Source organism: Paramormyrops kingsleyae, chromosome 5 (assembly GCF_048594095.1).
Source record: "Paramormyrops kingsleyae isolate MSU_618 chromosome 5, PKINGS_0.4, whole genome shotgun sequence".
NCBI classification, from domain to species: Eukaryota; Metazoa; Chordata; class Actinopteri; order Osteoglossiformes; family Mormyridae; genus Paramormyrops; species Paramormyrops kingsleyae.
Genome location: NC_132801.1, coordinates 38,928,221 through 38,944,528, shown reverse-complemented (window position 1 = coordinate 38,944,528; position 16,308 = coordinate 38,928,221). Strand labels below are relative to the sequence as shown.

The window sequence follows — 16,308 nt, the reverse complement described above, 5'->3', positions numbered from 1 at the left end:
GCAGGCAACATTTTTCCAGTCTTCCATTGTGTAATTGTGGTGAGCCCATGCCCACTGTAGCCTCAGTTTCCTGTTCTTAGCTGACAGGAGTGGAACCCAGTTTGTCCTCTGCTGCTGTAGCCCATCTGTTTCAAGATTCAACATGTTGTGCATTCAGAGATGCTCTTCCACATACCTTGGTTGTAACGAGTGATTATTTGAGTTGCTGTTGCCTTTCTATCAGCTTGAACCAGTCTGGCCATTACTCTTTGAACTCTGCCATCGACAAGGCATTTTCGCCCATCACTCACTGGATGTTTTTTCCTTTTTTGGCCCATTCTCTGTAAATCCTAGAGATGGTTGTGTGTGAAAATCCCAGTAAATCAGTTTCTGAAATTCTCATACCAGCCCATCTGGCACCAATAATTATGCCACGTTCAAAGTTAATTATATCACCTTCATTCCTCATTTTGATATTTGAGGTGAACATTAACTGACACTCCTGCGTGATTTTATGCATTGTACTTCTGACATGGCTGTACAGACTGGCTAATTAGACGTTTCCTTCAATGAGCAGTTCAACAGGTCTACCTAATAAAGTGACCAGTGAGAATATAAGGACACTTTCAATATTCATTCTCCCTCTGTCCCTTACTTCTACTTCAGCATAATGCTTAATCCCCTTCAGTACATGACCACATGACCACAGCTTTCTGCTATAATTAGCCAAAGGAAGGCTTTGGCACATCAGGGCTAAACCAATTAGATTGGGAAGTAAGCCTTGTGACTCAGAACCTGAAAAGGGGAGCACTTTCAATCATTCAAGCAAAAGGCTCAAATGCACAGGCACCTCTCCCACTTCGCATGTCTTTTTTTGAGTGATTCAGGGCAAATTTAGACCAGTACACTTGCACCATCATTGAGGATCAAACTATATGCTACTGGTATTTCTTTAAAAAACATGATTAATGCTAAGTTTAGCATATGTGGAAAGTTCAGGTCCAGAAAGTAAAAATCCAGACTAAGAATTTGTTTCAACCAACCAGTTTAGTATAAAGAGTCACAGTCACAGAGTACTCAGCTGGCTGGTTGAAACAAAATTTTGGTCTGGATTTTTACTTTCTGGACCTGAACTGTCCATCTCAGTTTCACAACATTAATACATGCATGACCACATGCAGGCCTATGTATCACATTTATTAAGCAGAAACATTTAGCTTTACATGAAAGTATGGATGAGAGAGAAGGGATATGGACCTTGCTTAATGGTCCAACTGTGATACAATTACTCTGGCAGCCACAGGATTTGAACTCATGACCTTCTAGACATGGCTACAGATGTCACCCAGGTTATACAAAAAGCCTTTTTTGTAATTTTAGCAATGAATTTATGTTTATGTTAAATGTAAGTTTAATGTTATGTTATTTAAAAAATATTATTGAAATTTCCATGGAGATATTTACCTCTTTTGTTTCATTCAGTTTCTCACTCTCTTGAAACTTGAGGAGGTTTCCATACCAAGTCTCACTAACTTACATTGTACCTGCATCAATTTCTTGATTACTTACAAACCAAACTAAAATCTGATTCCGATTCTTTCTTCTTCATTTACCCAATTCACACTGAATTGTGATTCATTCATTCAGCTGTTTACTTCATCCATTTCAGGCAAAATATCATTATTATTTGAATGAATGAGTTGACCAAAAAACTAACATTGATTTGGGGTCAGAATTGAGATTTTGCATAGCATACTATGCAATTGCTTCCATACTTTGTGGATCTTTTTTTAGTATCGCATAGCACACTAACTTGTTCTGGCAGGTGAGGACACATAGCTTTGCATTTCTCAGTCGGAATGTATCACTCATATCACATCAAGATTTTCCAGCTTGGGTGGAATGTGCTCAATCTTCATTAAGGTTGTCAGTGTTACGATTAGTCTTTCCTATTGAAATGAATGAATGGTCCCCACAAAGATATTAATACAAACATGTATACACATGTACACACAAAATTAAGTGAAAATTTCAAAGAAATGTGAAAATTATATATTAGACAACTAAACTGCATTAACTGCATATACTGTGCACGTAGTTGCCTAAATATCCTATTTTAAATAAGGCTATATTAAAATATGACTAAAACTATTGCATTTTTGTCAAAACACTAAAACTAAAACTGCATCAAATTATACTGTCAAAATGAACAGCATATTTCCTAATCACTGGCATTCCTGCTGTACCTTTGCTGGGGGAATGTGAAAATGCCTCATGCACATTCTATAAACATTATTTTGCATGTTCCAGCCACTTGTTGAAGCACATATCGATTGCCTTTCTTGTTTAAGTTCTAAGTTTAAGTTGGACTGGCAACACAACAAAATTATACTATTTATGATAAAGGAAATGTGTTAATTGCCAATTTTTTAGCAGGGTTGTATTTGCAACAAAGCTGTTCTTATATTATTCTTGAATAAATGTACTGCTTCAATATATATTTTTTTCTGTTCTTATTATTATTATGCTGTTCATTTTATTTTTAAAACTTTTTTTTTCATTTAAATAGTAGTAGGAACTGCCTACTATGCCTGTCTTTATATGGGGAGCTGTGCTATCCAGTACACCAGAGCATCTATTTTTGTTTTACCATTTGGGGATGAAGGAAACAATGAAAAACCTTTGGTACTTTGGGGGTTAATGTGAATTTTGTGGTTTAATATGATTTTATATGAATGCAGGCTGTGTCCCTGGTTTATAATTCAGCTACATATAAAATCCATCTATCCAAGCGGTCATGAGGTCACCAAACCGGACCCTGTCCACCCCTTGGCAATGCCTAGACACCGATGACAAAAGGCAGCCTTGAAGGAGTCCAACACCCACTGGGAATGAGTTGGACTTACTGCTGGCAAAGCGAACCAAACTCTCACTCCATTTATACAGGGATCTAATAGTCCATAACAATGGACCCTTTACCCCACACTCCCAAAGCACCCCCACGAGACCCCCTGAGGGATGCGATTCCAAGTTCACAAAACACGTGTAGGCTGGTTGGGCAAACTGCCATGAACCCTTTAGTATCCTTGTGTGAGTGAAGAGGTGGTCTAGTCTTCCACAACCAGGACAGAATCCGCATTGTTCTTCCTGGATCTGGGTTTTGACCAACAGATGGACCCTCCTCTCCAGTACCCTGGCATTGACCTTCCCAGGGAGGCTGAGGAGTGTGATCCTCCTGAAGCTGGAGCACATCCTTCAGGCCCGTTCCTGAAAGACTGGGACCTCCACCTCAGTCTGCCAATCCAAGGGCACTGTGCCCAACCTCAAGAATCCTGAAGAAGCATATCAGTCAAGACAGCCCAAAAGCATCAAGAACTTTCAAGAACTCAGGGTGAATCTCGTCCACCCCCGGAGCCTTACCACCATTGCGTGTTTCTGCTACTTCAGGAGCTCAGCCCTAGTGATAGATGGATGGAATGGATGCTGTTCAACCGAATAGTTACTTCAGCATTAGTTCAAATACAAGAACTCGTGGCCATAGGTGGAAATTAGCGGGAGAACATTTCAAACTGGATTTAAGGAAGCACTTCTTTACACAGCGTGTAGTCAGAGTATGGAATAGTCTTCCTGATAACGTAGTGCAAGCTGAATCTTTGGGTTCCTTTAAATCAGAGCTAGATAAGATTTTAACAACTCTGAGCTATTAGTTAAGTTCTCCCCAAGCGAGCTCGATGGGCCGAATGGCCTCCTCTCGTTTGTATAGTTCTTATGTTCTTATGATAGGTAAGTCCTCCTCTGAGTTGTCCAGCTCTACTTCCTCCAAGGAAGGCGTGTCTGTGACATTCAGAAGGTCCTCAAACTACTCCTTCCACCACCTGACTATATCCCCATTTGAGGTCAACAGTGCTCCATCCCTGCTGTAAACAGGATGGGTAAGGCCATGCTTCACCCTCACCTCAGCCAACCATTTGCCAAAATGTTTCTAAGGCAAACCAAAAGTCATTTTCCATGGCCTCACCAAACTAAATCCCATATCCAAGTCTTTTCTTCAGCAGCTGCTAAAGTTGCATTCTACTGTACTTAGCCTGCTTGTACCTAGCTTCAGGAGATCCACTAGCTAACCAAGCTCAGAAGACCTCCTTCTTTAGCTTAATCATTTTGCTGATGTCCATCATCTGGTTCAAGAATTGCCACTGCGACAGGCAGTAGCAACCTTACAGCCACAGCTCTGCACAGCTGCCTCAGCAATGGAGGCCCAGAACATGGTCCATTTGGGCTCAATTTCTCCAGCCTCTCTTAGGATGCAAGAGAAGTTCTGCCAGAGGTGTGAATTGAAGATCTTCCAGACAGGGGCCTCTGACAGATGCTCCCAACACACCGTCACTATGTATTTGAGTGTACCAGGTCTATCCAGCATTCACTCTAACCCTTGAATCCAACTCGCCACCAGATGGTAATTATTTGACAGCTCAGCTCCTCTTTTCACCTGCGTGTCCAAAACATGCAACCACAGATCCGACGATATGATTACAAAATCGATCATCAAATTGAGGCCTAGGGTACTCTGGCATTAAGTGCACTTCTGAATACCATCATGCTTGAAAATTATTTTTATTATGAACAAACTGTGGTTACCACAAAAGTCCAATAATAGAGCACCGTTCAGGTTCAGATTGGACAGGCTGTTCCTCCCAATCACACCCGTCCAAGTTTCACTGCCATTACCCACATGAACATAAATGTTCCCCAGTAGAACAATGGAGTCCCAAGTGGGGTTGGGCATTGTTTGAATATTATTTATTACAATTCTGGTTCTGCTTATCAGTTCTGGTTCTTATTAATTCCCCTTTTCAATTCCATGAAGGTAAAAAACAGTGTTAATTTTGTAAATGGAAATTTTGATTATAAGTATTCATTGACGATGTATTTTATGGCTAAAATGAAAAATTGTTTCACAAAGAAAATTAGAAAGAAGAAGAGAATCCCTCTTCGTTATGCTTTGCTGAGTATGACGAGACAAAATTGCTAGCTCTGTTTGAGCAAACAACTTAGATCACCGTCTGAGTCATTTCCAAGTATTGGTTGTTATTCTTTTTATCCAATCATTTACATACGCATACATTTCCAAGAGTTCTCACTGTCTCCATGCATCTTTCTCATTGGATGACTTGTTTTTCCCGCCTAGTGCATGTCTGCGCAAATGCCAGCTTCCAGTATAACTAATTCACACTACATGATTTAAGTCCCAATTTTCCATTCTCCAATAATTTTTGGAAACTGCCAACAAAAGCCCCAGATTGGAGGCAAATCAGTGTTCGATCGGTGCTGGTAAATTGCCGCTTGATTGCTATGTATGAACTGCTTGCAATGCAACCCAACAGATGTGTAGCAGATGCCCATCAGATATCAGGCAGGCAAAATATATGAGCCTGTTGGTGACACCAAATCCTGTAAGTGTGAAAGGTGATGAGTGTGACGACGAGCCACAGCCAATGAGAGTGCAAGACATGAAGTGAGGTGAAACCCAAAGCCAAGGGAAGAATTTAAAAAGGTGTAGAAAGTTTAGTTTCGTTAGGGACTGTTCTTAGTGTTCAGCGCACACACACACACACACTCACACGTGTGAAAGGGTCATCTTGGAGAGAAGTGCCTTACTGAAACTAAACTGAGATAAGTAAACTGTATCTAGTAAATAGAAGGAAAGACACATAAGCTTTTTTGTCCTTTCAGGAATTCTTGTTCTTGAAGAAAGATTATTGCTTATTTAGACTGTTCATGATCTATCTTTCACACTATTGTCACGTATGTTCAATTGTGTCTAAGCAAATGGCTGTTGCGCGTTGACATATTCATATAAAACAGGTCTTGCCATATAGCCATACCGGTCTTTACAGATATGTATGGTTTAGGAACCGATAAGCAGAACCGAAATTAAAAACAAAAAACTGGGTACCCAGTATCGGGTGTTTTCTTATCAGTTCTAATTTGGAACCTACTTTTGGTTCCCAACCCTAGTCCCCAGAGGAGGCGCCATCCAGCAGCCCATCCAAGGTCTCCAGGATCATATACTCTGAACTGGTGTTCATTGCATAAGCAAAGACAACAGGGGACTTGAGGTTGAAGGGAGGTGACTCTCTCGTTCACCAGGATTAACTCCAAGTTATTGGTGCCAAACTGGGGGGCTATGAGTAGACCCACCCCTGCCCGATGCCTCTCACTAAGGATAACTCCAGAGTGGAATAGAGTCCAGCCCCTCTCCAGGAGTTTGGTTCCAGAGCCCAAGCCATGTACTCAGGAGAGCCCAACTATACCTAGATGGTATCTGTATACCTCTTGCACTAGCTCAGACTCAATTCTCACCAGTGATGTAACATTCCATGTTGTTAGATTCAGATTTGTTAGCTGACAATAGGTCCATTGAGGCCAGCAAGAAATGAAATGCAGGTGGGCCAGAATAAAACTGAGTGGGCCATACAATCCAATATTGCTCAATAGCACTTACAACATGTTATAAATGCTACAGTAAGTGTTCTGCTATGTGCAGGCCTGCTGTGTCATCATACTGACATCCCTTAACTGTCATGAAAATCAAACCAGCTCTGTTCACTTACAGCAACAAGACACTTAATCTGAGCATCCAAGAACATAAGAAATTTACAAACAAGAGGAGGCCATTCGGCCCATCAAGCTCATTTGGGGAGAACTTAACTAATAGCTCAGAGTTGTTAAAATCATATCTAGTTCTGATTTAAAGGAACCCAGGGTTTTAGCTTGCGCTACACTAGCTGGAAGACTATTCCATACACTAACTATACGCTGTGTAAAGAAGTGCTTTCTCAAATTCATTTTAAAATGTTCTCCCGCTAATTTCCACTTATGGCCACAAGTTGTAGTACAGATTTTTTTTTATTTCTTATCATTATTCCATAAATAATACAGTATAACAACTATTTGCATTGCATTTATTTTGTATTATAAATCATTATAAGTACTCTAGAGATGATCTGTCATATATGGGAGGATGTGCGTAGGTCATATGCAAATACTACGGCATTTTATATAAGGGACTGGAGAATCCATGGATTGTGATATCCGTGGGTGGTCCTGGATTCACTTGATTTGATTTGATTTGATTTTATTTGATTTGATTTGATACGATGCGGATAGCCAACTGTATACACCTTTCTTGGTAAGAAGAGCAACTTGTAGAGTACAAGTAACCATCAACTGTAATAACCATAGAAAAACTAAGAATAAATAGGTTTTCTGTTTATTTAATGGCTTCCAGAAGATGTACCATCCAAAATTCTCCATTACACTGAATTCTGAAGTAAGGGGAATGACATTGTAATCCCGAAAAGTCTTGCGAGTGCAGGTCCACATCTGCCTCGTTAATTAAGCACCTGATGAAATCTCATTCTGCAGCTCAGGTACTCACTTTATTACATGTACAACAAAAGACTGGGGGAGAGAAGAAGCTTGACAATTTACAGCAGAAGAATCGGGAGTTCCTGTGCACTGGAAAGATATGAAGGGAGCCGTGTCCTTACGGAGCTACATCGGTGACGATAACGTGAAAGAGAAACACATACATCCCAAGTGATAGGCAGGAAGAGCAGAAAGGGATGGAATCAGTGGCAAGACCAATGACACAGGCGGTTAAGAGAAAACAAAACCATCATATGCAACTATTAAACAAACACGCACACATTGATAACAGAAGAACACAAAACTGCTTTCTGGGGCCAGCAGAATTAACCTGAAGAGGAAGATAAAAGGAGAAAGGGATGAATATCATTCGGACAGATTAGCAACACAGTTTAAACCTTACGTAAAGACATCATCCATTGAAGAGCAAACAGGACTACTGACATCTCCCAGAGAGTTTATATGATTAAACTGACCTACTGACATCTATCTGAATATTTATATGATTATTTATCTACTTGGGACTTTTATGTCCCTCTATGTTGTCAGCTGGCTTTCTTTCTTTCTTTCTTTCTTTTCATTGTCCTCCATTTTCCCTGTTTTTGTATTATTCTGTCTAAATTAAGCTGTAATGTCCTTGTAAAGCACCTTAAGGTAACTTAAGGCACTATGTAAAAATAAATTGACTTGAAAGTGACTAATTTGAACTACTGACATCTACAAGAGGGTTCAAATGACAAAACAGAATTACAGACATATACCAGACACGGATTACATATGATTACACACTGTAGTCACAAATTAGTCCAGTAAATGAGTGTTTTTTCATGTTTTCTTACCTTGGTATCCATTGCTGAAAAACCTATTTAATCCATATTTGTTTTCCTTTCCACCTAAACAAAGAAAAAAATTGTAAAGGTCAATTATTTTAATAATATTTAATAGGTGTACATATTTCTGTGATAAACAGTTAATATTCAGCCAAATAAAGAAAAAGTAAAACAAATAATTAAAAATAAAATTTCCAGGATGGTCTATTGTGAACCTAACTGATTTCTTTGGTTTCTACTTTAAAATCCAGCTAAGCAGAACGGTGAATGTGCAATTCATGAATCAAACTGAAAAGACAATCAAAAGAAAAATTTCAACCAACAATAACGACAAAACAGATTTCAAATTTAATTGTAAATCTCCATGCACTTATGATTAAATCCCCTGAAATTATAGTCAACTTCAATTACATCATATACATAAAGGCCTACTCCTGATACAAGCTCAGGCCTACTCTATACACAAACACAGGCCTACTCCAGATACAAATTCAGGCCTACCCCAAATTCAAGCTCAGACCAACTCCACATACAGCCTCAGCCCTACTCCAAATACAAGGTTAGGCCTATTCCATATACAAAATTATGTTTAAGGGTACTTTGAGGAATAACCATCCAAAACGCATCATCTTTGGCCTAAACAAAAATAATGAATGGGTTTATCTCTGACAACAGGCACAATTTTTTGCCCATGGTCAATTTTGACAAGTACATCTTGCAGACCTGCGCCACAAAATCAGCAGCATCGGGGTTTGTTTGTTGAAAAGAAAATTTAAAACGTACAAATGATTCTTCACCAGGAAAGCTCTCCTACACTCTATGACTTTTCTTTAACCGTATCCACCTAACTCTTCTTTTCTTTTGATTTCTAATGTTCAGTATATTTAACATATAATGTAACAGTATATAATGTTCAGTACCATTCCTGATATCTAATATTGAAGTAGCCATTTGGCTGAACAGCATCCAGACCTGTTAGAATCTTATAGACCTGGATCATGTCCCCCCTTAGTTTCCTTTGTGCGAGGCTAAACAGATTCAGCTCAGCTAACCTCTCCTCATAAGACACTCCTCTAAGACCAGGAATCATTCTTGTAGCCCTACATTGAACCCTTTCCAAGGCAGCAATGTCCTTATTAAGGTATGGTGACCAAACCTGCTTACAATATACTAGGTGGGGTCTTACCAAGGAATTGTATAATCGTAACATCACCTCCTTTGACTGAAACTCCACACGCCTAGAGATGTAACCCAACATCCTATTGGCCTTTTTTTATTGTTTCCCCACACCGGCGAGAGTGGGACATGGAAGCATCAACATACACACTGAGGTCACTCTCACAATCAGCTACCTTTATTTCAGTGGAACCCAAAAAATACCTGTACTTTATATTTCTGCTTCCTGCATGGATTACCTTACATTTATCTGTGTTAAATTTCATCTGCCAAGTATCAGCCAAGTTGCTAATTAAATGAAGATCCTGTTGTAGCCTCTGTGCTGCTAGATCAGTATCTGCTACACCACCCACCTTGGTGTCGTCTGCAAATTTAAATTTACTGTATATATTGGTGTCAATATCATAGATAGATAGATAGATAGATAGATAGATAGATAGATAGATAGATAGATAGATAGATAGATAGATAGAGAGAGAGAGAGAGAGAGAGAGAGAGAGAGAGAGAGAGAGAGAGATACTTCATTTATCCAGAAGGAAATTTAGGTGTCCAGTAGCTTATACACAGTATACATACACATAGGCGCACAGACCTATGACATTCACGCACACATACATACTGCAACAGTACAAAGGAAAATTACAGGAGGGCAGTGTGCTATACAGGCCTAAACACTTAAGTCCATCACACTCCTCCCCTTCCATGTGACGTTGAAGAGCTGTATGGACCTAGGGACAAAGGACCTTCTGAGCCTGTCTGTTCTGCATGACAGAGACAGGAGCCTATCACTGAACATGCTCCTCTGTTTGGAGAAAGTGGTGTGCAGAGGGTGACGGTCATTGTCCAGTATTGAGAGCAGTTTGCTCAGGGTCCTCCTATCTGCAGCTGATGTCAGTGACTCCAGCTCCATGCCCACCACAGAGCTGCTTTTCTCACCAGCCTGTCCAGTCGTCCATCATCCCTCTTCCTAGTGCTGCCTCCCCAACATACCACAGCATAGAAAAGGACACTGGCCATGACAGACTGGTAGAACATAAGCAGGAGTTTGCTGCAGACACTGAAGGACCCCAGCTTCCTAAGGAAGTAGAGCCTGTTCTGTCCTTTCTTGTAAAGTGCTTCAGTATTGGCAGACCAGTCCAGTTTATTGTCCAGGTGAACCCCCAGGTACTTGTATGTACTGACAGTCTCCACATTCACCCCGTCGATGGTGACAGACGGCAATGGAGGGGCAGACCTCCTGAAGTCCACCACCATTTCCTTGGTTTTGGTGATGTTCAGCTGCAGCTGGTTGGTTCCACACCATCCCACAAAGTCCTCCACAAGGCTCCTGTACTCAGCCTCCTGCCCATCCTTGATACAGCCTACAATTGCAGTGTCATCAGAGAACTTCTGCATATGGCACGACTCAGAGTTGTACTTGAAGTCCGTGGTGTACAAGGCAAACAGTACAGGAGAGAGAACAGTTCCCTGTGGCACCCCAGTGCTGCTGACCACAGCCCCAGATGTGATGTCCCCCAGTGTAACAAACTGGGGCCACTCAGTGAGGTAATCAGTAATCCAGGTCACCAGGCTTGGGTCCACTCTCATCTGCAGCAGTTTGTCTCTCAAAAGAAGGGGCTGGATGGTGTTGAAAGCACTGGAGAAATCAAAAAACATGATTCTCACAGCACTGCCTCCATTGTCCAAGTGAGAGTACAGCCTGTGTAGCAGATAGAGGATGGCATCCTCCACTCGCACATTCTCCTGGTAAGCAAACTGTATGGGGTCAAGCGCATGGCAAACCTGGGGTCTTAGGAGGAGGTGGAGCAGCAGCTGCTCAGGGGTCTTCATTACGTGTGAGGTGAGGGCAACAGGCCTAAAGTCGTTGAGTTCTTTGGGGTGTTGCTTCTTGGGAACCGGTACCAGGCATGATGTTTTCCATAGTGTAGTTACCCTCCCCAGACACAGACTCAACTTGAAGACATGTTGGAGTGGCTCCCCCAGTTCCGCAGCACAGCAATCTTGCACAGATGCCATCTGGCCCAGCAGCTTTCGGTTTCAGCCTCTTCAACTCTCTCATTACCTGGTCTACAGTAATAGTGGGGGGTGAGGGGACACTTGCAGAGTCTGGTAGCAGTGGTGGGGGGGAGGGGGGAGTTTGCAGTGGAATGTCACCGGTTGGCAAAGGAGGTGTGGGTTTGATGGCTGTTCCATCAGCAGACCCATCAGCAGACACTGCCCAGTAGTTCATAGGAATGTCACAGGTTGGTAACGGAGGTGTGAGTTCGTTACCAACCTGTGACATTCCTGTGAACTGCTGTAAATGTAAATTAGGAACAATAGTGGTCCTAAAACTGAACCCTGCGGTACCCCACTATAAACGCAGACCCACTGTGACATTCTGCCTCTAATAACTACTCGTTGCTTCCTGCCTGTAAACCAGTTGCTGCTGCAGTTCCTAACATTCCTGCAGCTTTGAGCTTAAACAAGAGCCATTTGTGGGGAACAATATCAAAGGCCTTCTGGAAATCTAAGTAGATCATATCATAGGCCTTTTTGTGATCAAATTCCCATAGTAGATTTCGGGACAACGAAAACAGCTTCACACTCAGCAAGAGAATTATTTGCTATTGGGACATGAGTTAATTGTTTTGCGTGTTATGACCTTTTTGCAGCTTAACTTTACTGCTCTTATACTTGTGAGGATGTTAAGCGTGTTTCATGAAATGTGCCAAAGCAATCAAGAAAAACTAACACATTGTGTGTGTGTGTGTGTGTGTGTTCACATCGTAGGCCTTTTTGTGGTCAATTTCTCTTGTAGCTTCCTCAAAAACTCAAGTAAATTAGTTAAACAGGATTTACCTCTCCTAAATCTATGTTGGCTATCCCTCAGAACAGTTTCAAACCCAGCCTCAGCCTATCTGCAGGTTCTGAAGCAAGGCCCATAACCCCCACCTCCCTGAGCAGTCCCAACAGGTGGCTGCCCTTTGCAAACAGCTTACTCTACAAAGAGCAAGTTCAGGGAGGCATAAAGACAATTTCTCCACAGGCATCAATGAAGTATTATTATACATATATTGGTCATAGACAATGCTGTATTTGTACTAAATGGTGGTCTACTGTGAACACCCGTGTAAAATAATCATTAAACCCATTTTCAATTATAAGGCCCTTACTATCCTGCAAATTAGTGATTTCAGCTTTTAGAGCTATTTTGGAGTTAAAATATTGGAAGAAACTTTTCATGTCATCCTTAGCCTTCAATGCAATCTTCCTTTCTACATTTGTCTTGGTGAGTCTAATTTTGCCTTTCATTGCATTTATTTACAGTCTAACTCTCAGGCAGCTACCTAAAGATTAGTCCAAAATTGAATAATTAGACCTGTGCTGCTTATGGAACCAATGAACAAAGAATGCTTTAGGGCGGTGTCCTTAGGGCAATGTCCATAGGGCAGTTTCCTTAGGGCAGGGTCCTTCGGGACCCACAGGCATTTCACATTTTTGCTTGTTCCCAACTCTGAGAAACTGCTGAAGTACAGTTTTCCACCCTTATCAGGAAAGCATCTCTGCAAATGCTTAATCACATTGAGTGTGTTGACTGACGAGGGATCAGTTGTTAGTGTGGAGATGCAAAGCAAAATGAAAGCCAGCAAATAACCAGCTATTCCCAAAACCATTTTGGCAGCTTAATCCTTCATAGGGATCTCTGTGATTTAACAGCATCTCCTTGGAAATCCAGCAGAAAATGCAATGAGAAATTCCGAATAAACTTTCACTTCATTGTGTCTTGCATAACAGAGAAACATACTGATATGTCTGAGGATACAGATATTTCTCAGGGTTCTGTTTGTCTTGAAAATTCTATTTTTTAGCAATGCTTCTGATTCTGTTAATTGTGATGTAGTGATCAACAGTTTTAACATTCAGTCATGTGCCCTTGACAGGGTCCTGGTGTTTTTAAGCATTTTTTTTCCTTGTCCTCCCTCAGCCACCCCATAATCTTCCATCAGCACCTGGTATACTTTACCTTCCCTTAATCACAGATTTTTTTGGCCCTATTTCCTACCCTGCAGGATTAAATCTGAATCAGAGGTCTGTCAGATGGGGGTGGAGGGTCCTGAATAAGCCACTCAGTACATTACTGTATTATCACATGTATTTATGATCACAATCCACAAGATGCAGTGTGTTCATTTATTGGCATGTTGTGTTACAACTTTAAAACGATACTAAATCTTGCTTATTCATTTGCAATGTCCTTGTAAAAATGCATTAAAATATCAAGTAATTCATGGATTGCTTCTAGAAGTTCTTACACAGGCCTTACCTCTAGCAGAGTCTAGCTTGTAAGTGAAGTTTTGCTAGTCGTACAGTAAACAAAATAAGCCAAAATACAAAAACACACAACAGAACTCAAGGCATCATGGAGGAATATCTTATCCACCCAAGAAAGAGCTACTAATGAAAATGATTAAAGCTGATGAAAAAAAACATGATTCTTAATGCAAAACTGACTTTTTATTAAGTCATTCAACTGTGAATCTTTTACTAAATTTTGGGGCATTCAAAAAAAAAGTTAATGCTGAAGGAGGTAGAGCTGTGCTCTGGCAAGGTGCGATTTAGACATAAGGAAGTGGGGCTGGGCTCCATTTATATTTAAACCCTGCCTGGAACCCCTTCCCCACCATGCTGGAGTGTCTTCCTATGCCTTCTTCACAGGTTACCTATCTTTACTTTATCCCCCACATGAACATACAGTGTGGGGGGGCTTATTGGATGGCGCTTAGGCTGCGGAATTTCAAGCAGGCCAACCTGCACAGGCAGCGGGGGTTGCATTGGAGCAGCTGCAGCTGGGAGGGAGGGGCTGGCAGTGGTGAGGGGCAGCATGGAGGCAGATGGGAGCTCAGAACCTAGCAGAGAGGTTACTGAGGAGGATGAGACAGCGCTGGGTGTTACAGCAACAGTAGGAGATGGGGAAATTCCAGGGGAATAAGAGGGATCTATGGGGACTGGGGTAGGTAAGGGGACATCTGCAGATGTTAAGGGGCTGGAAGGTGCATGGGATGATGGGAGATAGTATGTTGAAGATGGATAGGACAGAAGAATGAGACATGAGAAATTATTACGGCAGGAATACATGGAGGTGTCGCAAATAAGGTTGGATGGCGGCGTGAGAAGTCATACAGAAGGAGAAGAGAGAAATAAACACAATAAGGGAGGAATGGTACAGTATGCAGCCATGCACAATGCGTGGACCAGGACGGTAAGAGATGAAGAAACACATTTTAAAACAAATCTAGTAAAGAAGCCAGAGACAGGATGCATGAAGACTGGCTAAGATTTAATAAGTGATACAACAAAAGAGAATTAACTAAAGACCAGTAAAAGATGAAATGTAAATGCAATTATTTAATTTTATACCGCATTCCATGCTAGATGGAGCTAGATAAGATTTTAACAACTCTGAGCTATTAGTTAAGTTCTCCCTAAACGAGCTTGATGGGCCGAATGGCCTCCTCTCGTTTGTAAATTTCTTATGTTCTTATGTTCTTATTCCAAAATATTTCAATGTGGTTGGCTGGTTATGTCATTCAGCTCATTCTGCCAGCTGGCACCAAACCATATTAATCTGAATAACTGCATGAATATATCTTACCGATTTGGCATTTTGTTTTTTTTTTTCAATTATGCTATTTGACCTTTTTACATGTCATCTGCTTTCTTGTAGGTGTCTGTATGACAGAGAAATTGCCAGGGGAGTACCATCTGCTGAATGCGTTTATAGGTCTCTATAATAACATAAACATTGTTTTTGCCATCAAACTGCCATCATATGAGACCCGTGTATTCATGTGTATGACAGACTGGAAGAAAGTGGAAACACAACCAGATTCCATTCAGAAAAACAGACATGGAACGTACCATATTTAAGAGCAGACCTTCCATCTGCTTCCGATCCAAATGGCTGGGTTGTCAAACCGCTGTTTCCTGAGATAAAGTGAAAAAATACCATTTAGAATGATTTGGAAAAAAATATAGTCATAGGTTGGCGCCCCTGTATTTGGGTGTGGCTCTGCCAGGTAGGACTCTGTGCTCACGACCAGAAGGTTGTAGGTTCAGATCCTTTAACTGGCAGAGTGGTATTCCTGTTGGTTGCTTCAGCAAAGCCGTTAATCCCAGTTTCTCCAGGAACACTCACTGACCCTGCTTCCTCATTTGTATATCGCTCTGGATAAAAGTCTCTGCTAAGTAAATACATGCTAAATATTTCAAAGCTGATTTTCCATCAGACGCTAGTATAACAGTATAACTGGTATTTCCTGCCTTACTGAGCCATATATACATCACTAATCAAAGTAAGGCACAGAAACAAAAACAGACACATCAGCAAGCAGACTGGTGCACTTTACCGTATTTTGCTGCAGATTTCACATCAGTCCCAAGGCCAAGCGGCTGTAGGTAGTATGGCAGGCCAGCATTCCCTGTGAGGGGTGGGAGAGTGAGAAAAATGCCTGCTAGTGGCTTATAAGAGACTGAAAAGATGAAGGGCGAGGCTCACCATATGTGCTGGGTGATTTCCCATCAGCCCCCAAACCGAGGGGCTGGCCACTGTACGGCAAACCAGTGTTACCTGTGAGATAGATAGATAGATAGATAGATAGATAGATAGATAGATAGATAGATAATAATTATATTATTATAATTATTATAATTCGATTATAATAGTCATAGACAAACATTACAATAAGAGCTCACCATATTTTCCAGCTGTTTTTACATCAGATACAAGTGGTTGAGCTCCATACTGCAACCCACCATTTCCTGAATGGATACAACACATTACACTGAGGGAGCAAGACACTGCAACCACAATGCAATTAAAATACTGTCACATTTGGGAAAGGGAATAACAAAG

At 41.1% G+C, this 16,308-nt stretch overlaps 1 protein-coding gene across 1 annotated transcript in view; it reads right to left on the bottom strand.

Moving 5' to 3' along the window:
* Positions 1 to 7,237: 7,237 nt before the first annotated feature.
* The window catches only part of cmn (calymmin), a 38,937-nt gene continuing 29,866 nt past the window's right edge, over positions 7,238 to 16,308 (bottom strand). Inside the window, exons 32-37 of the mRNA XM_072712728.1 lie at positions 16,149 to 16,214; positions 15,952 to 16,023; positions 15,803 to 15,874; positions 15,315 to 15,380; positions 8,247 to 8,300; positions 7,238 to 7,738 (exon numbers count right to left, since the gene is read on the bottom strand). Coding sequence (XP_072568829.1) covers positions 7,734 to 7,738; positions 8,247 to 8,300; positions 15,315 to 15,380; positions 15,803 to 15,874; positions 15,952 to 16,023; positions 16,149 to 16,214 — 335 coding nt within the window. The 3' untranslated portion in view covers positions 7,238 to 7,733. The remainder of the gene's footprint in view (positions 7,739 to 8,246; positions 8,301 to 15,314; positions 15,381 to 15,802; positions 15,875 to 15,951; positions 16,024 to 16,148; positions 16,215 to 16,308) is intronic.